This window comes from Rhinolophus sinicus, linkage group LG04 (assembly GCF_036562045.2).
Source record: "Rhinolophus sinicus isolate RSC01 linkage group LG04, ASM3656204v1, whole genome shotgun sequence".
NCBI classification, from domain to species: Eukaryota; Metazoa; Chordata; class Mammalia; order Chiroptera; family Rhinolophidae; genus Rhinolophus; species Rhinolophus sinicus.
The window spans coordinates 156,881,828-156,907,035 of record NC_133754.1 but is presented as its reverse complement, the minus strand read 5'-3'; the positions used below and the strand labels follow the sequence as shown (position 1 = coordinate 156,907,035).

At 52.5% G+C, this 25,208-nt stretch overlaps 3 protein-coding genes across 17 annotated transcripts; 2 read left to right on the top strand and 1 right to left on the bottom strand.

The window, feature by feature from the left end:
* Positions 1 to 3,258: 3,258 nt before the first annotated feature.
* On the bottom strand, positions 3,259 to 24,294 carry GALT (galactose-1-phosphate uridylyltransferase). 8 transcript variants are annotated; one of them, XR_012495837.1, is made up of 22 exons: positions 24,137 to 24,294; positions 23,670 to 23,839; positions 23,371 to 23,446; positions 23,232 to 23,280; positions 22,975 to 23,104; positions 22,764 to 22,820; positions 22,475 to 22,597; positions 22,061 to 22,193; positions 21,875 to 21,958; positions 21,400 to 21,554; positions 16,131 to 16,230; positions 15,784 to 15,844; positions 14,905 to 15,074; positions 14,663 to 14,777; positions 14,476 to 14,508; positions 14,223 to 14,389; positions 13,394 to 13,557; positions 12,475 to 12,616; positions 12,000 to 12,136; positions 11,790 to 11,886; positions 11,456 to 11,538; positions 3,259 to 3,607 (listed from the first exon to the last, which is right to left on the bottom strand). XR_012495837.1 is itself a non-coding variant. In XM_074330657.1 (22 exons), the coding sequence occupies exons 1-22, from the start codon at positions 24,216 to 24,218 to the stop codon at positions 3,582 to 3,584; spliced, it is 2,337 nt and encodes a 778-aa protein (XP_074186758.1). In that variant the 5' UTR covers positions 24,219 to 24,294; the 3' UTR covers positions 3,259 to 3,581. The 8 variants fall into 8 exon arrangements, 6 of the variants coding, with proteins under 6 accessions (XP_074186758.1, XP_074186761.1, XP_074186762.1 ...); XM_074330657.1 differs by having other exon boundaries at positions 12,000 to 12,119; XM_074330660.1 differs by having other exon boundaries at positions 12,000 to 12,119; positions 14,968 to 15,074.
* LOC109448962 (uncharacterized) lies at positions 5,616 to 6,720 on the top strand. 8 transcript variants are annotated; one of them, XM_074330662.1, is made up of 4 exons: positions 5,616 to 5,717; positions 6,082 to 6,149; positions 6,336 to 6,434; positions 6,558 to 6,720. In XM_074330662.1, the coding sequence occupies exons 2-4, from the start codon at positions 6,103 to 6,105 to the stop codon at positions 6,712 to 6,714; spliced, it is 303 nt and encodes a 100-aa protein (XP_074186763.1). In that variant the 5' UTR covers positions 5,616 to 5,717; positions 6,082 to 6,102; the 3' UTR covers positions 6,715 to 6,720. The 8 variants fall into 8 exon arrangements, with proteins under 8 accessions (XP_074186763.1, XP_019590380.1, XP_019590390.1 ...); XM_019734821.2 differs by having other exon boundaries at positions 5,624 to 5,717; positions 6,375 to 6,434; XM_019734831.2 differs by having other exon boundaries at positions 5,676 to 5,723; positions 6,375 to 6,434.
* On the top strand, positions 9,766 to 10,452 carry CCL27 (C-C motif chemokine ligand 27). Its single transcript, XM_074331485.1, is given in 3 exon segments — positions 9,766 to 9,835; positions 9,980 to 10,112; positions 10,305 to 10,452. Coding segments are annotated over 3 exon segments (351 nt in total).
* Positions 24,295 to 25,208: the final 914 nt, after the last annotated feature.

Here is a 25,208-nt window from a genome sequence, read left to right as displayed (position 1 = left end):
CTGCACTTCTCCCAAGTAAGTTGAGCCCAGAACCAGGAACCCTGGGGCCCAGAGTGATCCAAATTGCAGGAAGTGAAGGAGGGACATGTTCAGGAAACCCCAGCAGGGATTTACTTCAAGCTGCAGGGGCCAGGGAAGGGGGGTGTACTATTGCTCAAGACTTCCCCCATTTCTGATGTTTTATCACCTCTGGAAGTCTTGTGCAATGTTCTACCCACACTGTGGGAGTGAAGGGCCACGCTCTGCCCCTCTGGTTGAGCAAGGATCCTCTAGCTGAGCCAGGACCCTCTGGGTATAGACCAAGGATTCAGAGTAGGCTGGGATGTGAAGCAGACCCCTTCCCAGGATCACGGACTTTCAGGAGCTGAGTCATCATCTAGTTTCTTGCTCACTTCCAGCTCTTTTCTGGAACAAGACCGCCCAACCTCCTCAAGCCAGAGGCCCCCTTCCACAGGCCAGGAGCCAGGAATCACACATCCAGTTTTTTCTATACACTAGACGCCCTCTGCAGGCCTCATGAGGTGGAGAGCCCAGGCCAGGAGCCCCATATCCTCTTTTCCCTATGCACTGGACGCCCCCTGCAGGCCCTGTGAGGTTGAGAGGAACAAACGGATGAATTGAACAAGCAGCTAGAACACACAACCACACAAAAACACACAAGGGCCAACACCCTCACCTACCTCCATGTCTGTACTCACACACACATACACAGGCATATAATCAATCACACAATCAATCACTTACGTACATCAAGGACATAACACAGACACTTAAACATATAATCACAATACAGATACAAGAACACACACATACATGATTACATACATACAGACATGGGCACACAGACACACACTCACACATAGACACAATCTTTTCTCCTAGAGAGGAGTATTTGTTTAGAAGAAATAGGTTGAAAGCTGTTAGAACAAGAGTCTCAAGGTCTGGGCGGTTCTTACTAAATGCTAGTCTTGCTAAATATTAAAATGTAGCACAGTATTTTGCAGATGTAGAACTCAACCGATAAGTGTAGCCAACGACCAAGAAGAAATCAACGTGTAATTAACCAAATAGTGTATACAAGCATATACAAAGGGATGATTCACATCCCAGCTGGGGATGTGTGGGACAGATTTCATGACATTATTCAGAACCACACGATTTAATTCTTATTAATTGTTTATTTCTGGAATTTTCTGTTTAATATTTTTGGACCGTGGAAAGTGAAACTGCAGATAAGAGGGGACCACTATATAGGTATCAGTAGTGCTCCAAATACAAATGTTCTGCCATTTATAAGCTGGGAAACCTTGGGAAAATTAACTATTCTGGGTTTTAGGTTCCTCATCTGTAAAATGGGGACAATAAAATAGTAACTATTATTCAAAACTCTTTCCATTGCAAATTATAATACAAAAACCCAACTTAAAATAAGCAAAAAAGTTAAATTTCTCATATCACATACGAGATATGATCAAAAAATACGGTGAATATTTAAATTAAAAATTTATTACAGCAAGACACATTGCCTTTAACCCCCCCTCCCACCCCCCATCAAAATACCACCCTCACTTTGAATACTTCTCCCATCGTTCTTGCCACTTTCTGAAGTGGTTCTGGAAGTCCTCTTTCATGAGTGTCTTTACAAGCGTTTAAGAAATGATGTGTATAGAAAACATCCTGAGAAATGGGCAAATGGTTTCATCCTCCATGACAATGCTCCGTGTCACACATCGCTTCTGGTATGGCAATTTCTGTCAAATGAAAATATTACGGTGTGTCCTCACTCACCTTATTCACCAGATCTGGCACCGTGCAACTTCTGGCTCATTCCCCCAAAGTCTAAACGACCATGAAAGGTAAACATTTTGAATCAATTCAGGACATCAAGGCAACCACAACAGCGCAACTAAAGACACTCACAAAAGAGGACTTCCAGAACTGCTTCAGAAAGTAGCAAGAACGATGGGATAAGTGTGTTCCAAACAAGAGGGGAGAACTTTGATGGGGATGGTTAATGGCAATGTGTCTTTTACTGTAATGATTTTTTTTAAAACATTCACCATAGTTTTTGATCATACCTCATAACTACATCCATTAAGATTTAGTCTAGGGCGGCCAGTTGGCTCAGTGGTTAGAGTGCAGTGCTCATAACTCCAAGGTCAGCAGTTCAATTCCCACATGGACCAGTGAGCTGCATCCTCCACAACTAGATTGAAAATGATGACTTGACATGGAGCTGATGGGTCCTGGAGAAACACACTATTCCACAATATTCCACAATAAAAAAATGTTTTTAAAAAGATTTAGTCTACTTCAGCCCTGCCTGGGAAAAGTGGCTGCTGGCTCTGACTTTTCCCTCTCACCTAATTGGGCGAAAAGTCTTGAGAGTGATAAGATTAAGCTCTCTGCTCAGCTCTGTGAAACAATTTCAACATGTAATATATGTCCCTTAAAAGAGTTGCATACCTCACCTCAAGGACTTTCTGCTTTGGCTGTTTGAAGATCAACATAATTGGTTTGGGTTGTTTCTATAACGTGATAAGTGAGACTCACAGACCGTGCCAAAAACACTGCTACTCCCTTATATACTTATCAATAAAAACCTCCAGTCGGCTTTATTCTGGGCTCCAGTCTTTCAGAATTGTGAGACCCCTGGCCTTCTGAGATTTAACTGCATTAAGTCTCTGTATGTTTCTTTCTTAAAACTTAACCCAAGGCCGCCCCTTCTCGTACCCTCACTGCCCGTGTTGCACTGGACGCGACATAGAATGACTCACAAGACTCAGGAGTGCTATACTTACAATTTGTTTTTTTTAAAGGATAAAATCAGGAACAGCCAAATGAAGAGAAACATGGGACAAAGTCCGGGAGGGTCTCAAATGCAGAGCTTCCACGTTCTGTCCCCATAAAGACACACAAGGCACATCATGTCTCTGGCACATCAGTGTGTTCACCAGCCAGGAAGTTCCATGAGCTTTGGTGTCCAGAGCTTTTATTGAGATTCCATTACATCGGCATCATTGAATTGTTGGCCACATGACTGACCTCAATCTCCAGCCCGACCCTCCTCCCCAGAGGTTGGGCCAACTCTCCAATGAGATGGTTGGTCTTTCTGGTGACCACCCCCATCCTAAATCATCTCATCTCTTAGCATAAACTCAAGGTACGATCCAGGAGGCTCAGAAGTAACAAAGACACTCCTATTACTTGGGAAATTCCAAAGATTTAGAGTTTCCCTCTCAGAAACCAGGGACAAAGGCCAGTCAAATTCTTTATTACACAACAGAAGGGAAGAAATTTCCGTACATAAAAAATGAAAGCTTCAGGGGGCCATAAATAGGAGAGAGCTACAGCCTCACACAGACACACACACACACACACTCACAGGACCACCAAGGACTCCCTCACCCACACCATCACTCTTCTGCTCATTCTCCCCTACCCAGCCTCTCAGTCTCACACAGGCTCCACACAAGCAGAAGGGCTCCTGCAACTCATACACTTGCTGCTTCCAAAGATTCTAACCATTTGTCCATCTCCATCTGTCCTCCATGGCCTCCTGCACAGTACCGGTCCTCTCTTCAGCATACTGATTTCTTGGTCTCCCCTGGAAAGGAGAGGAGATAAAATGGTAAGGTGTGGGGCATAGCAGGGATCTGGGAGTCTGTGAAGAAAACGGTGAAATCAGGTCAACACCCAGGTCTGAGTAGGTCTGTGAACCTGAGTGTACATGTACCAAATGGGTGAGCCCTTGTGATTGTGTGTCCCTGTGTACTGTGGGAACACCCGTGCATTGTGTGTTCCTATTCAGTCTACACATGGGCTTGCGTGGTGTGGGTGTGCCTGTGTCCTGTGTGGGCACCTGTGGGATGCAGATGTGCCTGTGCCCCAGGTGTTCCTATACATGTCAGTGCCTGGATGGGTCTTGGGGCTCTGGCTGTCCTCTTCAGAGGCTCTGTCTCCTCTAGCCTGAGGTTCCAGAGGAAGAAGAAGACAGTGCACATGGGTGGGAGAGAGAGGAACACTAAAGCTGTGGTATTGGAGTCAGTCAGGGCTGTGGGCTTCCCGCTTCACAGTCCCTCAAGTCCTAACACTAACACCTACAACCCCAGCTCTGAGTGATGCCAACAACTCTGAGGTGAACCAACACCCAATTCCTGGGCATCTTCTTGGTGTCTTTTTGTTCCTATCTCCTCCTCAAGGATGGCTGCAGGGCACTGCTGTCCTGTGAGTGGGGATTGGAGAGTAACTGGTCTCCTCCTCTCCCAATCACCTCCCCAGGGGCCTATGCTCACCATCTTACTTCCCTTCTCCTTGGGAGCCCCTTCCCACAAGTAAGCCCCTAAAACAGGTTCCCAGATGTGGTCCTCAGTTTCTGCCCCACACACCAGGGCTTTACAGGAAGCTAAGTTCCAGGGCTGCTCTATTCCTTCTGACCTCTGACTCCACCACGCTGAGGGTCATCAGCTCTGAGCACCCCCAGATCAGCCCTGGGTGGACCGTATAATCCAGAGACTGCAGAAGAACTCTGCCAAGGCAAGCCCAGCCCTCCCTGGCCCTGCTTCCTCCCTCTGAGCCCCTGCCCAAGACCTCAGCTCATGACCTTGCCTCTCCTTCCTCCTCCAGAACAAGTGAGTGAGAGGGTGAGTCTGGTGGGAACACATCTTCTCCTCCACTCCCAGGCTGCAATGCTTCCAATAAAACCCAACTGGTACCTATGGATCTGTCAACTGTCTATTTGTGGCCCAGGCAGGGGAAGACAGGTATGAGAGGGAGGAAGAGGGTGGGATGGGGACAGGGAGTAGGTATATCCATTCTCCACACTTCAGCCTGAAGGAACCTTCACTTCCCTCATTTCTGATAACTCTCTCCTACAGTTCAACCATAAGGCTCCCTTCTGCCCTCCGAAGACCAACTGGGGCAGCTATTTCCAAACTCCTACACTGGGCTAATTGCTCTTTCTGGGCTCTACCACAATACCCTCTACTGTCCCTAGCCAGTCTGCCAGGTTTGTTGTAATGATCTGATTTCCTCTTTTAATCCCCACATTTCCAACCCAGATGATAAACCCTCTGAAGGAAGAGACTATGTGCCTGTCTTCTTTATTGCTGTATCCCCATGCCCAGCACAGGGCCTGCACATTGCAGACACTCAATAAATATTTGTTGAATGAATGACTTCAGGAAAAAAAATCACAGGAATGTAGGTCTCAGCTCAGAGAGAAAGGGCTATGACCCTTTGGCCATTAAGTGACTTGGCAAAGGCCACTCAGCCAGCAAATATTTCCATAGCCTGGCCTGTCTAGACTGGGTCCTCTCTTGTGGCCTATTCCTCCTCAGCTTAGGGTCACACAAGTGGAATAGGGCAGATAAGAAAGGCAATCATCAGGGCAGAAGCCAGGGAGATTGAGAGTAGTAGAGGGAATTGGAAAAACAGTACTGGATAGAGTCCCAAAGATCTTTTCTTGATGCCTATTACTGAGGTATCCATCTCCCAGGATGGAACTCCAAAATCTGACTTCAGCCCTATAAAAGAGGGTCCAATGCCTCGCATCTTAGTAATAAACCTCAAGTTCGCCCCTTTAGTGATAGGCCCTGGCTCCGCCTTCTGGTGACATTTTTGACTCCGCCTCCTCTGAAGAAATGCTCTAACTCGGCCCCTTCCGGGTAATAGGCAAGCTCCACCCCTGGTGCGCGACGAGTCCCTGTGACGTAACGGTAACGGTCTGTTTCCGGGGTGGAGCAGGGAGGGCGGGAGTTTAGGCTGCGCCGACCCCTCAGCCCCCCTCCAGGTGACCCCAGCCCCCGAAAATCCTCACCTGGGGCCCCAAATATCCCAGCCTCATGACCGCAGTGCCTTTCGCCCTGACCCCTAAATGCCCCAGGCCTCCAAGGTGACCGACCTCCTAATTCCTTAACGTCTAGTGCCTCCCAAAATCTCTAATCCCACCCTGCCCCGATGTGGCAATTGAGGCTTCCTGGGGCACCTGCCTCAGGTTACCTGAAATAGACTGGCCCTGAGAATGAAAGAGAAAAGGACCGGGGGTTGGGGAATCCTTGATCCAATCATGCCGCTCCCCAGGAGACGTTTGGAGCCCGGGACATGTCGGGATTGAGGAGATACGAGGTGGCGCTGGAGGCGGAGGAGGAGTGAGTGGAGGCGGGGTTCTGCGGAGGAGGAACCTGGCCCCTCGGGTTGGGGAAGGGCGTGAGTTCTCTGGGGGCCGGAGGAGCAGGAGGGGTGGGGCCCCTAAGGGGGCGTGGGCTGTAATGGGATCCGCCTCTAAGGGGCGGGGTGGGGCCTTGAAAAGACGTCCGAGGAGTCTGTGGGGTCAGCCCCGCCCCGCCCGGCCCGGCTCCGCCCTCTCTCTGCAGGATCTACTGGGGCTGCTTCTACTTTTTCCCGTGGCTGCGCATGTGGCGGAGGGAGCGGAGGTGAGGGGCCTGCCATACCGCTGACCCTCCCCCGGCATGGACGAGGCTCCGGGTCGGAGGACGGATCGGGGGGAATCCGGGAGTCCCTGCCCCGCCTCATGCCACTGTCGGGTCGCCCCACAGCTCGGCGCACCCCCGGGAGCAGAAGCTGGAGCCTCTGCGGGGTCTGATGAGCTGTCTGTCAAGCGGCCTGGGCCCTGTTCCTCAGCGCTCGGGTCGCGGCCTCCCACGCCGCACCCCCGCAGCCACTACCCAGCCAGCCGGTGCATTAAAGATTTAAACCGAAGCCACTGTCCTTCCCTCCTGATTCTGTCGCCGCTGTCACCATTCGGGCTGGGAGCCCCCACTCCATGCTGGCTGTGTCCTTAACTGACAAGGTCTCCCTCCCAAATAGGGTGCCATTCCATGTCCAGCTCCCTTTTATTCCTAAGGCCCCCTCATCAGTATCAGGCCTCCGGTTATTATCAGTGACTGCCTTTCACCCTCTGCTCCCACACCCCCCACGTATCCCACTACTGTGTGTAGCCTATATGAAGGGAACTAGATAGTCCTGGCTTGGTCTTCCCCCCAATCTCATTTCCACTTTGATGTGTTCTCACACCAGCTCTCTGCTACCACCTTCCTCCTAACCAGGATTTTGCCAGCTGTCCAGAGAATCTTCTTTTCCTGGGAGTGGGTCTAAAATATTTTAAGACCAGAGATGTGGAAGTAAGCTATGAGAGGAGAGGAAGATTGCTAGAAGCTGCCTCCCTCAGCCTGCCACCGGGGAGTGACTTGGGACTGTTAATCTTTCCTGTACTTAATATCCCAAACTCCAGCTCCTCCAGTCTGATCCCAAGTTTAAAGATTCTTGACAGTCCACCTAGCAGTTCTTGCTCCCTCCCTAGGAGAACCCAAGGGCCACACTGTTCCCTGGCACCCCTTTCTGTCTTGTCACCCAGTTGGCCTGAGACCCATTAACTCCTAACATGCTGAGAGTCAGGGACTCCGGTGGGCCTACTTTCAGTCAGGGACTGGCCGCAGCACCAGAAAAGGCACCAGAGGATGGCTTTTACTTTAAAGAGACAGGCAGTTTGTGGGTAAGGGTAAAGCTAACATTCAGCTTGGATAAAGAGAAGATTTGGCCCTATCTGTGGAGAAGCAGAAGGGGAAAGATGGATGCATACCCGGAAGAATTCATTTCTTGCCTTCTCAGGTCTCTGGACTGACTGGTCCATGAGAGACCATAAAGTGCGTGGCAGCCAGCCAGGTGATGGAGATCTGTGACAAGATGATGGCACCTCGGGGCGACCGGTTGGCTCAGATGTTTAGAACGCAGTGCTCATAACACCAAGGTCACTGGTTCGATTCCCACATGGGCCAGTGAGCTGCGCCCTCCACAACCAGATTGAAAGCAACGACTTCACTTGGAGTTGATGGGTCCTAGAAAAACATTGTTCCCCAATATTCCCCAATTAAAAAAAAAAAAAGATGATGGCACCTCAATCGCTGCACCCAAGCTCTGGGGCACAAGTCCAGACAAGGGTGGGAAAAAGATCCTAAGGCATCTGGTACTAGAAGTTCAAGATGTCTGTGGGTTGTGGCCACCCTCAAAAATGGACCTGGAGTCTTGAGCCATTTCATCACAATGTCTACATTAAGAATCCTGTCAAAAGTGGAGTAGCCTGTGCAGCCTTGGGCCTGTACCTCACCAGAAATTATCTCAATTCCTGAGTACCTACAAGTCAATTCCAAGGGCCTTTAAGCCTCACCCTGCATGGGAGGGAGAAGCTCCAGTTGTTCAGCCTGGGAAGGGGACTAGTCCCTACTCTTGGAGCTGATGGTCCCTTCTGATTGTTGCAGCAGCCCTGCAGCAGAATGAGATGCCCAGGGAAGGTGTGAGGCCCTCTCCCTTTTAAAAGAAGGCCTGCCCCATAGAAGGTAGCTGGCACAGAGCAAAAGGCTGCGGAAGGCACCCCTGCAACAACCAGATAAGGGCTGAATTATTGGGTTATGGCTCAGTTTATGTTTCAAATATGGAGCAGGACTTGAGGGTTGAAATCCCCAGACCAAGAGTGGGAAATTCTTCAAGGTGCCAGAGGCACCAAACTGAGCAGCTTGCCCCTGCCCTAGGCAGTTCCTAGCTTCCTCAAAAGGACAGGAGGAGGAGGTGTTTTGTTGGGGGGTGAGGGGAAAAGGGGAGTGAGGGCTGAATATGGATTAGGAGAGAAGGGACAGAAAGGAGATGGGAGGTTGGTGCTTTAGCAAGAAGATGGGATGCAGAGGGTGGAGAGGTTGTTGAAAGCGGTATTACTGGACCTGGGTCAGGAAGAGGGATGTTTCTCCAGGCCCACAGTGGAGAGAGGCTGGAATTTGAATAGAACAAAAGGGACGTAATTGATCTCTTGAATCTGAAGTCTCAATAAGCCAGGAACTGAGTCTGGAAACCCCAAACCCCTTTTGGCAAGAGGCTGGCGTTTCTGGGAGAGGACTAGACAAAAACAGGAAGATTTCTTGGGTCTTTCACCTGTTCAATAGCAGCAATCTGGCATCAAAGACATTTTATCTTCCCTCATCTTCCCTCCTTATCCACCCCACCCTTCCTCCCTGTCTCATCTTCCTAGGGAAAGCAGCCCCCACCTCAGCATCTCCAAGGCATTCCTAATAACACCAAAAAGGGCCTTTCCCAGCTTCTCTGAATGTGACTGGCCCCAGCCAAGAAACCTCCTCAGCCAGAAGGGCCTGCTTTAGGGACCCATTCCCATCAATTCCTCCTGATAAAATAAGCAGGCTAGGGCAGGAAATAGGGAGGGGAAATTAAGGCAAGTTGGTGCTGGCTTGCCCTCTGCTCCCATACCACCAACTACTCCATCAGAATTTTGTGTGCTAGTATGATTGTGTGATTGGATGATTGTGAAAACACAACTGTGTGGGAGTGGGACTTTGAGTATAACTAGGGCTGTATAATTCTGTCAATGGTTGTCTGACCATGTGAGGGTGATCGAGTGACTGAGGTGTAACTGAATGTGTAACTATGGGTATGTGAGTGTGACTGTCCATCATTGGATGCCTCTGAGGATCCTTGGCTTCCCTTGCTCAGTTACTGGACCATCAGTCCTCAGTCATGCACCACCCCTCTCCCCAGCTTCTCTGCCCAGCACTTATGAGCCTATGGGAAATGGCACTCCTAGAAAAATAGGGGGTCTATTGCACGGGTTTGGGGCAGGAGTGTCACAGAATGAGCAATACATCTTCACCTGCCTCTGACTCACCTGGTGCCCCAGGTAAAAAGTACCCAAATAAAAGGTAGGAGAGAAGGAAGAAAGAGAAGAAAGTATCCAGGCTGAGCAGCATGAAGGGGCCCTCACCCACCATCAGCCTCCTGCTGCTACTGTTGCTTCTGAGTCCAGACCCTGGAGCAGGTGAGTACTTGGGGGTCTGGAAGGCTAGGGATCTTGGTGAATGGGATGAAGGGAAAAGGGGCCCAGGAAATCCAACTTCCAGCTGTCTGATGTAAGGGTTTTGGGTCAGGAGCCCGCTGAACACATGGCCCCACTGTCCCCTAGCAGTGCTACTACCACCCAGCACTACCTGCTGTACTCAGCTCTACTGACAGCCGCTTTCAAACAAGCTACTGAGGAAGGTCATCCAGGTGGAACTGCAGGAGGCTGATGGGGACTGTCACCTACAGGCTTTTGTGTGAGCTCTGACCCTACCCTTGATACTGACCCCTGACTCTGTCCTCAGTTCCAATCCCTGATGCTGATCCCAACCCCAGCCCAACTGCTAATTCTGATGTCACCTCAGGTTGTCATCTGGACTTTGCCCTAACCCCTGGACCCTAATTAACCTCATCCCCAAACTATGACTTTGGCCTTGGACCTTTCCTAGGCTTCACCTGTCTCAACGCAGCATCTGTATCCACCCCCAGAACTGCAGCCTGACTCGGTGGTTTGAGCGCCAAGGGAGAAGACTCCAGGGGACTTTGCCCAACCTGAATTTTGGGCTGATAGAGAAAATGGGCCAGGGACCCCAGTAGCCAAAACAATAAAACAGTATTGAACAATAGTCTCTGATTATGGTCTCCAAGTTCTATGGCTTCTGTGAGCCCTGAATCTGAATCTGGAAGACATCAATAAACAGAAGAACCTCCTCATTCTCTTTATTCATACCTTCACAATCCCTGTCAGGGGCAAGGCCAAGGGACCCACACACACTACACCTACATACATACATACAGAGAACAATGTTTCCTGCCTCACATTCACATGGGCACACACGGACACAGACATACACACCTACACACATTCTGCTGATGGGCCTCCAGCTCTGGAATGAAATCAGAGGTCCAGGTACCTTTCATCTGGCAAGTTTGGAACAAGAGTCTCATAGAAATGAGCTCCAAACAGAACTTTCAGCTGAGACCCCATACACCCATGGGGATTCACTGTCCTGCCTGGGTTCTATCTGTCCGTCCATCCACACCAGCAAGATGGAGTTATAGGTGGAATCAGCTGAAGCCCTCCTGGGTCCTCTATAGGCTTGGGGCTCCTAGAAAAATCAGGAGGCAAATCAAGGAGGATAGTAGGACTGGATCTTGGCCCAGACACTCTGAGAATGAGGGAGGGGACCCAGCTCTGAGCTTAACACTCAGAATGAATAAGGGAGCCCAACTCTGAGTGAGCCCCAACACCCTGAAGGTGAAGGAGTGGCCCTAGGTCGGCATTCATTCACATCAAGAATAAGGGAGGGGACCAAAGTCTGATCCAATATACCCCAACAATAAGGATAGATGATCAGTTTTGAGCCTAACACACCGAAAATGAGGAGTCCATCTAGAAGCCCCAATAGCCTGCAAGAGAGGGAAGTGACCCAACTCTGAGCCTAGGGACTCAAGAATGAAAGGCCCATCCCTGAGCCTAGACATCATAAGAATGAGGAGACCCAACATCCTCACAATGACTGGGTCATCTGACTTAATCCAGACACTCAAAATGAGAGCACACATCTCCGTGTCCAAACCTCCTGGAGTTCCTACGCACCTGGAAGCTTGTCCACTGGAATCATTGGGGCCAAGAACCCAGGCTTTTGGGGTCCATCCTTCCCATCCGGTTTTAGTCTCAGCCTGAAGCATAAAAAGGCAGCTATCTCCCTGACAATGGAGGGCATTTCAGTCTCCTCCAAAAGGCTTTATTAGTAAAAGGTCAGGAGAGGAGTCAGTGAGAATCATGAAGTGATTAGGGGGCGGGAGGGAGAGTAATTCCAAAATCAGACAGGTTCAGTGGGAAGTCATGAGGGGTGGGAAAGGGTGTGGTTTATGGGTATCAGAGGGTCTGTGTGAGACCAGAGGCTGAGGCACCAATGGCAGTCACTTACCAGAGCCCAAGTGCCAGGGCCCCAGCCGCCAATCCCAGGCAAGAGAAGATTCCCAAAGATGCCAGCACAGCCATCTGTTCCAGGGGGTCCCTGTGGTCTGAGGGGCAGGGTCATATGCCACTGTGAGAGTGAGCCTGACCAAACTCAGTGCCTCCTTCTCTCTGGGGCCTTCCCATCCTCTAACACCTTTGCCCATCTACCCCAGCTCACCAAGTGGCCTTGGGTCTGGCAGGAGGGAGGGCCTTGGGGGAGCGGGGCTGTCCATCTGAGGGTTCTCCTTTGGCTGTGTGTATGGCTTACCCCCAGCTGGTATCTCCTTTGGTAGAGGCCCTGAAGGGAGGCAAGACCTGAGGAGAATTATCCATGCAGGGTAGGGACTGAGGCCAGGGCCTGCGGACAAGCCAGGGCCTTGCTTGGACACAAGAAAACCTAGGAGGCGGAGCCTGCAAGGGCAGGGCCAGCTTCTGGGGATGTAGCAGGGGTGGGGGCTGAGGGGCAGGGCTTAAACTAGGACAAGGCTTAAGCTAGGGCAGGGCTGCAGGCAACCCTGCATGAAGCCTGGGATAACAATTGCCAGGCCGCATGGATTGGGCATGTGCCAAGCAGCCTGGTTCTTGCCAACTGGTCCAGCTGATAGATGCTGAGGGGCGGGGCCTCTGCCCTTTCCTTTGGCTCTGTCTCTCACCAGTGCTCGGAGTCCCCCAGGCCTCTGGGCTCCAGGCGCTCCAGGTGCCAGCGTCCAGAAAGTCACGGGCACTGACCCGCACCGCATGGGGCAGCCCAGCCACAGCGTCTGTGATAACCTCCTCTAAGCCAGCTGGCTCCACCTAGCAGTGAAGATGGTTCATTGCCTCATTATTCAAGCTGTAAGCGCTGAGACTACCTGTCCCCCAGCTCCAGCACCCCTGGCATCCTGGTGGAACCATCTGGGCCTCACAGGGGGTGGCTGGTGGTGTCAGGTCTACACCCAGTGTTTGGAAGACAAAAGTGCATAGTGGTTATATAGACAGGCTATGCCATTAGTGGTTATATAGACAGGCTATGCCATCAGACTGGCTGGGTTCAAATCTTACTGGGTGACCTTGGGCTTCTCTGTGCTTCAGTTTCTTCATTTGTAAAATAGAGGTGAATACACCTACACAAGATAATGCATGTACAGTGTATAGCTCAGTGCCTGGCAGGTACACAGTGCTTAATTGGTTATTATCTGAGGCAGCCACTCCCCAGACCTGATGCTATCTCCAGAGGTAGGTATTCACTATTATCCTTACCTGGGTATATGTATATGAGTGTTTGTATGAGGATGTACCTCTGGGTGAAAAGCACTTTTCCTAGAAAAGTTATTTTTAAAAAGCCACTGCTGTCTTCTCACAGAGAGGCCTTCATCAGAGTTACTACCCTGAAGAGCAGACGCGTGGTCTGTAGGTCCCTGCTGCAACCCCAGCACCCAACACAAAGCCTGACCCGTGGAGAGCACTCTGTAGGGAGAGGTGACGGCTTCAGTGACCTGCCATTGCAGAAATCCATGCAGAACACCCAGGAACATGAAACCAGAGATAAGACCCACAGCCCCAAATTGGGACACACTCTGGACCGGGCCTCACCATGGACCAGGCAGGATGCTGCACTGGACGGTACTGCAGCCGGAACTTGAGCAAGAAGTGGGGCTGGCGGGGCCAGGAGGCAGGGTACATCCAGCTGGCACGAAGGCGGCGGGGGTAGCCAGGTACTGACTCTACCCGAAGCCCCTGGGGTGGGTCAGGACGCACTGAAGGTGGTGGAGACACAAAGTAAGGGCAAGCGACAGGTACCCATCCCTTCCCCACCATCTCCCAAAGGAAGGCAGGTGTGTGCCTAAAGGTACCTGAGGGAGGCACTTCCAAGGGGGTTGGGGAAGTCTTAAGCTTGATCATCCATTAGGCTCAGGACCTGTCTGTCATCCCTATTATAACATGAGCTGGGATCTGGGGACAGGTTTTTGAAAGGTTTGTTGAATTCAAGAGTGATTCTGCTTTCATCCAAAGAAGATGAGTTGGCCCAAATTTCAACCAGAGCTTTAGAGCCCCCCTACCACGCACAGATCAGAAGGAAGGAGGGACCAGTAAAGGTTTCCACAGGACAGGGAGGACTGATATGGCTGCCTTCAGCTCAGGGCCTAGAAGCAGAGAGGTAGCTCCAAGGATAGGCAACCAGGAAGAACTTGTGAGGAGGGGGTCGTGGCAGCCGCCTCTAGAGGCGGAGGTAAACCTGCCTCCTGGGCTCTGGTCTCATTGGCTTATTAGTCTCCATGGGGGCCATCTGTGCACTGAAACCGGGTCTATGTTAGGAAAGAACTGTTTGGGAGTTCTGGCAGGCCTGGGGGGATATCTGTACACTGGAGTCTGTTTGGGGTCTCTGTGGTAGAGATCTTGATCTCTGGGGGTGGCTACTCACAGATGCTCTGCAAGCTCACATCCAGCAGGCGTGTGCTGGCCCCCAGGGGATTCACCTCAGTCACATTAATCCGGTACTGGCTCCAGAACTCTGCCCCATGGACCACACAGCGGGTGGCCCCTGGGGGGTCCTGTGGGCATGGCCAGGGCCCTGTGGATGGACTCACCCTAGGAGGGAGGATGTGGTCTTGAGCTTTGGAAATGCTCATTGTGGGATCCAGCTGGAGCCCCCCAGCCTCTCCCTCACGTCCTACCTCTGGCCATCAGCTCCTGGCACTGTCTTCTTCCTGGAAGGGAGGGGGCCATCTGAGGTCAGGAAGGAAAAGAAGGTCCTCCCTCCCTCTAAGGCCTTCCTCAGGACCGTCCTCCCTGCCTCCCATCCCCACATTGTGCCAGCACACACCCAAATATACAGACCTACACATGCAATCATGCACACACCTGTAGGAGGTGAGGTAACGGGTGGGTAAACCGCTGACTTGGCTGGGACTCCAAGTGCAGGAGAAGTTCTCATAGTCAGCTGCTCGGCAGGAGACAACAGGGCGGGCTGGGGGGTCTAGAGGCAGAGGCTACAGCTGGAGACTGAGAAGTGCCCAGTCCTCCCAGCCCAGAGGGCTTACTCAGGACCTTGATTCCCTCAGGAGCCCTGTCTCATGACTGTCACCCAATACTCCCCAACTCACAGCCCAGCTGCAGGGTCACCATGCCCCCAAGTGCACCATCCAGGGTCCGGCAGATGTAGGTACCCTCGTCAGTGCTATCTGCCAGGGCTAGGACCAGTTCATGCCCTAGCCCAGAGTCGGGTCCCTGGAGCAGCCTCGTTTCCCCGTCCCGAAACCAGGACACCGGGACCCTGGGGGTGAGATGAGGTGATGATAGACAGAGGCAGGATTTAAAATATAAGTCAGACTATGCCACAAGCTCTCCACTGGCTTCTCACTGTGCTTACAATAAAACCCAAACTCCCTTTGCGGGCTCACAAAGCCTCTGGTGATCTAGCCCTGGCCTTCCTTTCCTTCTTCAGCATCTCCGTCTCTCCCCATCACCTACTATACTCTGGTCCTGTCTGGTCCCATTGGTCTTCTTTCTGTTCAAGAGTTTTGAGCTCATTCCCACCTCAGGGCATTTGCACTAACTGGTCCCTCTGTCAGGAATGCTTCTTCTGCCCCAAGCTGCCTGACTGCCTCCTTCCTGACCTTCACAGATCAGCTTCAATGTCACCTCCTCAGAGAGGCTTTCCCTGATTACCAATAAAAGAGAACCACTCAGCTATTTTCTTCTACATCACACTCTTTTGATTTTTCTGCCTTGCAGGTATAACTACCTGGGAGATTCTTATTTGCTTATTGTCTGTCTGCCCCACCAGGATATAAGCTCTGCGAGAGCCAACACCTTGCCTGGCTTGTGCACTGCTGTATCCCAGGGCCTATGGTTTAAGGATTAGGTCAGATAGAGAGGTGAGGATTGCAGATACAGGGGGCAAGGAGGGGAGGGGCATGATGACTGGGCAGGGTCAAGAAAGGACCATGAGTGTCAGCCCAACAGGCAGGTGGGGCACTTACCCAGCAGTCACTCCAGGGCAACATAGCGTCATGGACCTTCCAGACTGCCCATACTGGACCCCTGTGGAGAGCAATTCTAAGGAGAAGCTCTTCCTTTCTCTCTCCCCAAGCACCTACTTTGTGAAAGTGACAGGGTAAGGGGCAGACTTTTAAGCCCTGGGTGGGGTCATTGGATCAGAGTATCATATTATAATATAGAGACAGAAATCAGAGGACAGGGTAGAGAGGGGATGTTGCCGGGTTGGATGCCAGGGGCTGGGAGTCGCAGGTTAGGCATGGGAAGGGGCCCCAGGGAGGGTGGCAAGTCACAAGTCAGAGTTGGGGTCATAGAACAGGGTTCTTCTCACCTGGGGGGCCCCAGGCCTGGGGGCAGGAGGAGGCGGCAGACACCAGGGCTGTAGCCACGGCCACCAGGACCCTGCTCAGCCCTGTGCAGCTGCTGCTCATCTGTGAGGAGAAAGACAGTGTCAGCGATCCCCATCCCAGATGTGGGAGGCTAAAGCCTGCCTCCTCCTCTTCCAAACTGGGGCTTTTGGCAGGAAAACTGAGGTACCGAGTGGGGTAAAATTATCAGAAATCACTGGGGGATCTGATCTAAGGTCCCAGTTTCTACTATACACACAGTGCTACATGTGTGCACGCGCGCGCGCGCGCTCACACACACACACACACACACACACATACACACACACACACCCTCCATTTCAGTCCTGGGCTTAGGGCCCAGAACAAAAGCCAGAGGCGACAGACTGTGCCAGCACTGCCCCGCCCCCATCCTCCACACCACCCTTGGTGCCCACCCCTGGCACCAAGAGCTGGCACCAGCTCCATCACTTGCATTAACTCTTCCAATCCAACTGTTGGGAATTCCGATGTCCACCTGGCCCAGGGCTAGTTATTGCCTCTGACTAACCTGAGGCACCCCTCATCACCCAAGGATTGTCATGGTGGGTCTGAGCCCATCCTGTACTCCTGCCATGGGACCTAGCCCTGCTCTGGCTGCCAAGCCTCTTCTCGCGTGGGCCTGGCTCCTTGCTCTGGCTCCTTGGGCCACTCATCTGGGCCGACTGAAGTCTTATTGGTCTCAAGCCTATGAGGCTGGATGGGGCTAGGGTGCAGGCTGAGGCTGTGTAGTTAAGCAGATCCAGATGCCCTGGCTGCTGCCAGAGGCTGGGGGCGGGCGAGGAGCCAGCAGATGGAGACAGGGTGGCGGGGAAGGGAGAGGAGGCTGAAAGGAGCTGCGAGTCTGCAGGGACAGGGGCCTAGAATTGGAGCCACAAGACCAAGAGATGATCAGAGATCAGGACTGGGAGGTGGTGGGAACTCAGTGAAGTGAGGTCTGGGCTGGAGCAGCAGGAACTCAGGAAGGCCGAGGAACTAACCAACTATGTGTGTATGGGGGTTGGAGGGTGCTAGGAGAGAGGGATTCTGGATGGGGGAAAGCAGAAGGAAGGCAGTGGGGAACTGGCCATGTGGACAGGAGAAGGGGCAGATGGGGAGAAGGCCCTGGGGGTGGGGGTGCTTCAGAAGAGGAGCACAGATCCCTCCCAACTGGAGCAGAGCAGGGGCCTCCACGTGTCCATATGTCTGGGTGTCTAGTGGCTCATCCCTGGCCCCCCAGCCACATTTACCCTGCTCAGCCCCACCTACCTCGGTTACCCCAGTGGCCGAGTGTCCATGGCCTCCAGGACTTCCTCCCACCAGCTACAGCTCCCGTCTCAGAGCCACTGAGTTCTGGGACCCCAGAATCATCCCCTCCTTCCCTTTCCCTGCCCCCGCCCCTCTGAGCCCTGGAGCTCAGCTGCCCCTGGCCAGGCCCCCTCCCCGCTCTTTCCTCCTCCCTTCCCACCCTCCTCCTACCGAGGCCCTGGGAAGGGAAGAGGCCTCCCCTCAGTCTGGAAAGGAAGCCACAGGCGCAGCCAGCAAGAGGGAAAGGAGGGCTGCTTACGTCCCTATCAGGGATAGATTCCCGTGTTTTCACACAGCCAAACACAGTCACATTCACATATGGACTCACTAGGTACACTCAACAAAAAGACACTCCCTTTCAACAAACGTGGATACAATCAAATGAAAAATCAGACACATACTCTTGCTCCCACTCTAGCAAATATTTCCTTAGGGCACAGCTGGCTGTGTTTTGAGGGGAAGGGAGGCCCCAGGTGGGGGGATATAAAGAAAAGCTAGAGTCCAGTTTCTCCTCCCCTGGATGTTCCAGCCATTTCTCACCTCCCCCTCCACTCTTTGGGCCCCAGCACCAGGAAATGCCTTTGGTCCCTTGGTGCCAGATACACAAGACCGACACTTACCCTCAAACACACTCTCAGATACAGCTACTCACAGTCACACCAATACACTCAGATATCCTCACTCAGACTCACACATTTACATTTACACATTCCCATGGACTCACACAGACACTTCTTATTCTTCCTTTCACAGTCACATGCATACTTACCACTCTGCTCCTGGGATGGGGTCATAGCACTCCCTAAAAGCAACTCCTCATCGTGGATTATGTCCCCTCTTCCAGGGACCTCTGAGCATGGCAGACATCCCCCCGTCGTCACTGTTACAGGCCCCGAGGTAGCCAGAGACAAAGGTGAACAGGGGAGTCAGGCACAGGGGTACAGAAAGACAGACATGCAGAGAACCTGAGAGGCAGAACTGAAAAGCAGACACGCAGGGATACGTGGGGAGACTAAACTGTAAAGAGACACAGAGCCATAGCTCTAGGAAGACAACAAACAGTAAGGAGAGAAAAAGCAATATAAGGAAACTGAGTTAGGCAGGGAAATAGAAGATAAGGAGCCGTGGATCGGTGACAGGGATTCTTGAGTACAGAAAGGAGGAAAAGCCAAGTGTGTTGGGGTGGGTCTGTCTGTGCTGGACACTCAGTGGAAAGGTGCGTCCCATTGGCTGTTGAAGTGGGTCCCTCACATTGGAGCACAGCTCCCCTTCCACAGTCTGTGAGGACACAGGACACACACGTAGTACAAGTCTCACTCTTGCTCTGCTACTCCTGAAGTCACACTGGTGCACACAAACCCAGCCACCCCCTCTCACACTGGCAGAAACAGTCTGAAACTTTCCCAAAACACATTCCTTTATGTGGTCACAGGCCGTCTCACACACAAACAACACGACCCAGTTTCTCACCAAAACTGCACATGGATAGATACGCACTTAATCCCACACTTGCACAGCCACACGCACACTGACACACGCAGTCACATTAGCTGACAGTTGCACGAAGTGACACTCAATCGCAGAGCCTCACACACTGACATCGTCACACACAGCCTCACAGTCACACACACAGTGACAGTCCCTCAGTCACCTGGGGCCCTTCAGGTCCTCACCACCCTGCTACACCCTCTCCTGGAAGGCTTCTCGTGCATACCCGCGGGCCCCACCACTCCTCACCTTCCGCGGCCTCCGCCGCCAGCGCCCTCCGCCCTCGCCCTCTGCCCGGGCCTCGACTCCCTCCCGCCCTGGGGCCCCCGTAGTAGGGGCGGCTCCGCCCAGGCACCAATGGAAGGAGAGGGGTGAAATAGGGAGGGTCTCGGCCCATTGGAGCCTCCAACTGCCAATCACCTCCACCCCCACCTCTGCCGGACACTTCCTGTCCTGTCCCGGACTGAAGAGGCTGCGGGGAGGACAGTCTGGGGCTGGATTCCTGAGTTCTAGCCTGAAGGCCTGTCCTCCTGAGACATCAGGACTGGAATCTCTCACGTCCCTCCCCTTACCTACTGTCCACAAGCAGCCTCAAGTTCGGTGGCTCAGGAGCCACTGGGCAGGTGACTGGAGAAGCTGAAGGTGCCCGACTCCAGATAAGATAACGAAGGATTGGTGTAGGGCACTGGTTCTCAAACGTTGTTGGACATTGTGGTTTTAAAATTGCCAAGCCACACTCCAAACCAATTAAATCAGAATCTCTGGAGGCTGGACCTAAGCATCAGTATTGTTTAAAACTCCCCAGATGATTCCAAAATGCAGCCCAATCAAAAGTATAGGGTCAGGTAGGTGGGTAGGGGTAGGGGTGTGTGTGTGTGTGTGTGTGTGTGTGTGTGTGTACGCTCCTTAACAAACCAGCTACCCATCCAGTGTTCTCATCCATTCCCCAGTGACTGGGGGCTTAAGGGAGATGTGTACCATGTCTATCTGAGCTCCTTCCAGACCAGGGCAACACTCCAAGTCCCAGACCCTTCCCCTCCAGGGTCTCAAGGAAGAAAGAACCCTGGGCAGGAAGGAAGATAGCCAAGGTTCTCCTGGGCCAGGTCATCACTGTCTGCCCTTGGTTGATTTCCCCTCCCAGAGACTCAATTCCTTTGAGAGGAAAATGAAGACAAAAAGCTTGTGGCCATCCTTGCATTGTTCACAAGCCCTGTCCTCACCTAAAAGTTTACAGGACACCTAGATGGCATCAGATATTCTGGGTTGCATGGCCTGTTGTTCCCACAGGGTTATACAGTGTTGTCAGTTACATAGTCTTGCTGGGGAAACAGGGCCAGAGAGGAGGGGATAGACCTAGGGTCACTCCAAGAACCATCTCATCCTTCCAGGCCCTGGGACTCCTAACTTTGGCAGCCCCTTCCCTGCCGGAGCTGTTTTTGGCCCCATGCAATGATTAAGGCACAGGGATAACAGAGGTGTACAGAGCCTGCACATACACGCCGCACATTGGAGTCTGGAGAAGCCAAGAACACAAAGCCATGTACACATTCCCTACCCGCCTTCAGCCCCTGTGGGCTGGAGCAGAGCCAAGCTGCAGCCACTCACAAAGCCAGGGTTCTGGCCAGCAGCCCAGGGTCTGGCCTCTGACCACTGGGACCAGGATTCTGCTAACCAGCTCCCCACCAAAACTTCAGGCCCAAGCTTAGTGAGCTGACACCCTAGGGGTGGTGGCAAGGGGGGGGGCTCTTACTTTCCCAAAGCCTCAGCCACATACAAGAACACAGGATTTTTAATCAGTTTCCTAAACTGAGATGGCTTTGTTACTCCAGGAGTAAGAGAATCTATTGGCCAGACATAACACTGAGTATTCATTTTGTTCAGAGATTTAGAGGGGAATTTTGGTATCCTTAAGTGGTTGCACATCTGCAGGCAAAGAAAAGTTGTGGCAGGAGCTATGCCTTCAGCCTTTAACCCCAGACCTCCAAGGGTTAGAGATCACATTCCTCTGGTGTTAGAATTTGTGATTAAAGTTTGAAAAGTACGGTTTTATTGACCCCACATCTGCCCAAACCCTAGGCCCTGGTACTTTCAGACAGAAGGCCCTGGGGTCAGCGTGGTCAGGAGATGGCTGCTGTCTCCCTGTCCTTTGGTCCCAGGCTGTAATGAACCTCAGGAAGTGCTCTTAGTCTCTCCGCAGCCTGGAAGGGGAAGAGGGAGGGTAAGGGCTGCCCAGAATGGTGGTATGGAGTTCTGAATGAGAGCTTGTGGGACCAGGAGGCTGGTGATAAGGACTGCTAGAATAACCAGAGGATGAAGGAATTGAGCAGCTCCTGAGTCCCTAGGAATGCTCAGGTTATGAAGGTTCTCAGGGTCATGATTGTTGGCATCCCTTGAAGAAATGGGAGAGAAAAGAGGACCCAGGGTGCTCCAAGTCCTGACCTGCTCAGGGGTGAGATCCCTCTGAGCCTGGGCAAGCATTTCGTAGCCAACCATGAATTTCCGGACAGTGGAAGAGCGCAGGAGTGGAGGGTAGTAATGAGCATGCAGCTGCCAGTGGTCCCAGTTGGCTTCAGCCTCTGATCCCGTGGGAGCCCCTAACAGGAAGAAGGCAGATATGGCTGGTAATGGCCCTTTTTTAGTTCTGCAGCCTAGCCACTACCCCCAAACCAGGCTAGGTGTCTGAAAATTACATCTCCCAGCATTCTGTGCCAGAGAGGAGACCAGACATTGGAAAGTACACTGGAAGACATGTTTTCACCAAGTTCCCTGCTCCATCCTCATTCCCAGCAGCGCTACACTGGACATTTCCCCCAGCAAGAGTTTCAAGGACTGCTGAGGGTTGCAGTCCACTGGGTGGGGCACAGGAGCCCAGAAATGATGTTGGGGCTATATATGGGTGTTCAAAAAGCCTCACCGTGCCAGCCCATGGTGTAGGGAAAGGAGGTCTCAAATAGGTTGTCGTATTTGGTCAAGAGCTTCTTCATGATGAAGGCTAGATCTGGAATCAGAGCCTGACTCTCAGCCAGGGGCCTAGATGCTGGCCCTACCAGAGCCACCCTCATACAGAGTCTGGGCCCAGGGTCCTAGTTGGGAGACTTACCATCACGCTCAGCAGGGGTCAGCTCAGGCAGCCGCCGCACATGCCGACGGGGCAGCAGCAGTGTCTGGAAGGGCCACACTGCCCAGAAGGGAACCAGCACTAACCAGTGCTCACTGGTTAGAACTAGACGTTCCTGGGCAGACCGAATAGAGATGAGGTCATCAAGGCAGGTGTTGGGGGTCAGCAAATAGGCAAGGGAAGCAGAATTAAAAATGTACCCAGAATCTGATGGCTTTTCACCAACTCTAACACTACCACCCTAGTCTAAGTCCCTACCACCTTTCCTTTAGATTATTGCTATGGCCTCCTAGCAAGTCTCTCTGCTGCTTCCCTTCTACCCTTCTCCTTCACACACTTCTCTCTTTTGGGGTGAGGTTAGGGGCCCCTTGGGGACAGGGCCTGGCTTTCTCCCACCTTCCTGAGCAGCTCCTGGCGGCCATACTCCATCAGCAGGGGCTCTCCATGCTGACTCTGATAGGCCCGCTGAGATCGCTCCTCACGCTGGGCAATATCTGGCAGGAAACTGCTGGCCCACACCTGTCAAGGAATAAGAACAGAGAAGAAAAGACAGGTCCTTCACCCCGAAGCCTCCACATCAGTAGCACACTCTGTCCCATCCTGTACTCCAACTCCTCTCCCACTCCCCACAGTACTGGCTTGGACTCAGCCTAGAAATCCACTAGAGCCTCTGAAATACACTTACCTGGCAGTGGGGGTGGGGGTTGGAACAGCCCATCATGGCTCCTTTGTTTTCAAAGATCTATTAGGTAGGGGTAGAGAGCTTTAGTAGCCAAAAAGACACCAATTCAATCCCTCCAAACCACACCCTGCGGAAACAGGAATGCCACTTCCCAGAACTAAAGCTGGACCACCTCCTCCCTGCCCATCCAGGGGGAGGAGGCAACCTCACAGACCTGCACCCAGGGGTACTGGGCACCCAGCTCTTCTGTGACTGAGGCCCACACATCCACAACAGCGCGGATCTCAGGAACTGACATGAGTGGCAGCGTCACATCCGACCAGGGGTGGAAGCACAGGACCTTACTAAGTAGAGGAAGGGAGGGAGGGATGACAGAAATATAGGGCTTGGCTGTGCTAGGGGCAGGGCCCAACCCCAGTGCTGAGTCCAGGCGCTGGGTTGGAGGTTGTAAGAGAGGAAATCCATAGTTACCAAACGCCTCGAGCAGCCTCTGCTTGGAAAAGGGGGTGATCGCTGGGTCCTGAGATAAAAGGGTATCATTCTCTGCAACAGAAGTACCCCCAAGAGGTGCACCCTCTCTTCCCTCCAACAGCAGCTAGAGCTAAGTTACCTGGATTGGGTGCATCAGGCTGCAGAGCTGGGAAGTCGTTGTCAAACAGGAAGGTGCTATCGTAGTGGGGATTCACCTACAGACAAGGATGGGCTAGAAGCATTCGCTGCCCCATACCACAGGTCATCTGGTGGATGTCAAGGGCTGGACAGTGTAGAAGAAGGTGGGGACTCTGGGCTCAAAAAGACTTGATGAGCTATGACCCAAAAGGAAGTCCACTACCCTGTGGGTGAGGGGTAGTCCTAAGGGGGAGCTACAACCCCTGGCGCAGCCTGCAGATGTAGGCTCTAAAGGCTCACCTCTCCATTGGCCCGTGTAGCACCAGGACACAGAGGGTTGTGGGGGTCATGGCGGGGCACTGTTTTCAAAAGCGAGGGCTCTACTTGTCCCTGCCAGGGCCGCTTCATACGGTGAGCTGACACCAACACCCACTCATCCTGTAGCGGGTTGTAGCGGATATGCTGATGCTCTGGGGGCAAAGAGTAAAGATCAGTCAGCAAAGCTCTCTTCCCCTCTCGCTCCTGGGTCTCACCCACCAGCAGGCCCAAACTCGGAGACATCCTCTCCGCCCCGTCCAGCTCAGGAGCTGAAGGGCCGGGCTTGGGCATTCCGAGCGCCAAGTAGCTTACAGGCCAACTAGGGAGTGTCCCCGCCGCGCGAGCCTGGCGGGGCGGGCGCGCAGACCTGGGGGTAAGGAAGACAACTTCCTATGGAAAGGAAGGGCTCGGCTCCGCGTCCTAGTGAGTCCTGCCCACCCTGCAGTTACCTCTTGCCTGGAAGGGTGTAGCGGTAGCGTCCGCCTCTGACCCCTGCCGGTGCTGCTCTGGACCCACACCGCTGCGCGACATGAGGCTACAATTGTTGGGAGAGATCTTCTGGAACGTATGCCCAGCTGCCTGTCACCCATTAATAGGTCTTCCAAGCCCCGCCCCACCCCCCGATGATTGGCCGGTCTCCGGCACGTGACTGCCTGAGGGGCCGACCATCCACCTGGGGGTGTGACTCAGGGCGGTCTCTAGCTCTATAGGGGGTGACTTTGGTGACTACACCTCCGCTCCAGGGCCAAAGCCAGTAGCCTGCAAAAACCTCTGTGAAACGTACTTACTGCAGATCCTTTGGCTCCAGGACACTTACAAGATTTCTTTACAGTATTCAGTCATTCATTTGGTCATTCATTCAGCAAATATTTACTATCAATCTCCCCTGTGTCAGCCACCCAGGCTCCACATGGGGCAAAAAGATGCCCTTGTGTGCACAAGTCAGGCATGCCTTCTGCCCTCCTGGAGCTTACATTCTAGGGCCAAGTACGGGTAAAACCCTGGATCCACAATGACCTCATTTATCTGCTTCAGTGGCTATGGTGGAGAAGGGGGGTGCGAGGGGCAGGCATTGATCTGCTTCAGCTGAACTCTGGCTTCAAGTATTACCTGGAGAAATGGGTACTTCACCGTAACTGTACTTCATCCCCACCAGGTAGCAGAAACAGATTTAGGGGAAAAAGACTAAATAACTGAACGAAAAAGGGACTATGTAATAAGCCTGGCAAGCTAGTGTGGAAGAGGGGGCACATGGCAGGTCTGACAAGCTCAGTGACCAAAAGTAACTACAGATGGTCGGATCACAAATTCCTAACTGGAGAGGTTACAGTGGGTAGTCACCGCCCAAGCCTATACATAGCTTCCTCAGCAAAGGTCAATCTTTACCTTAAGTGAGCTCTCCATCCATTGTTCTTATGCATCTAGAATACCTTGGAAATGCCAGAGTAATTTTCTTTTCCAGACCCCTCAAATGCACAACTGCACAAGATCACAGAACCCCTCATTGTTATCTTTTTCCCT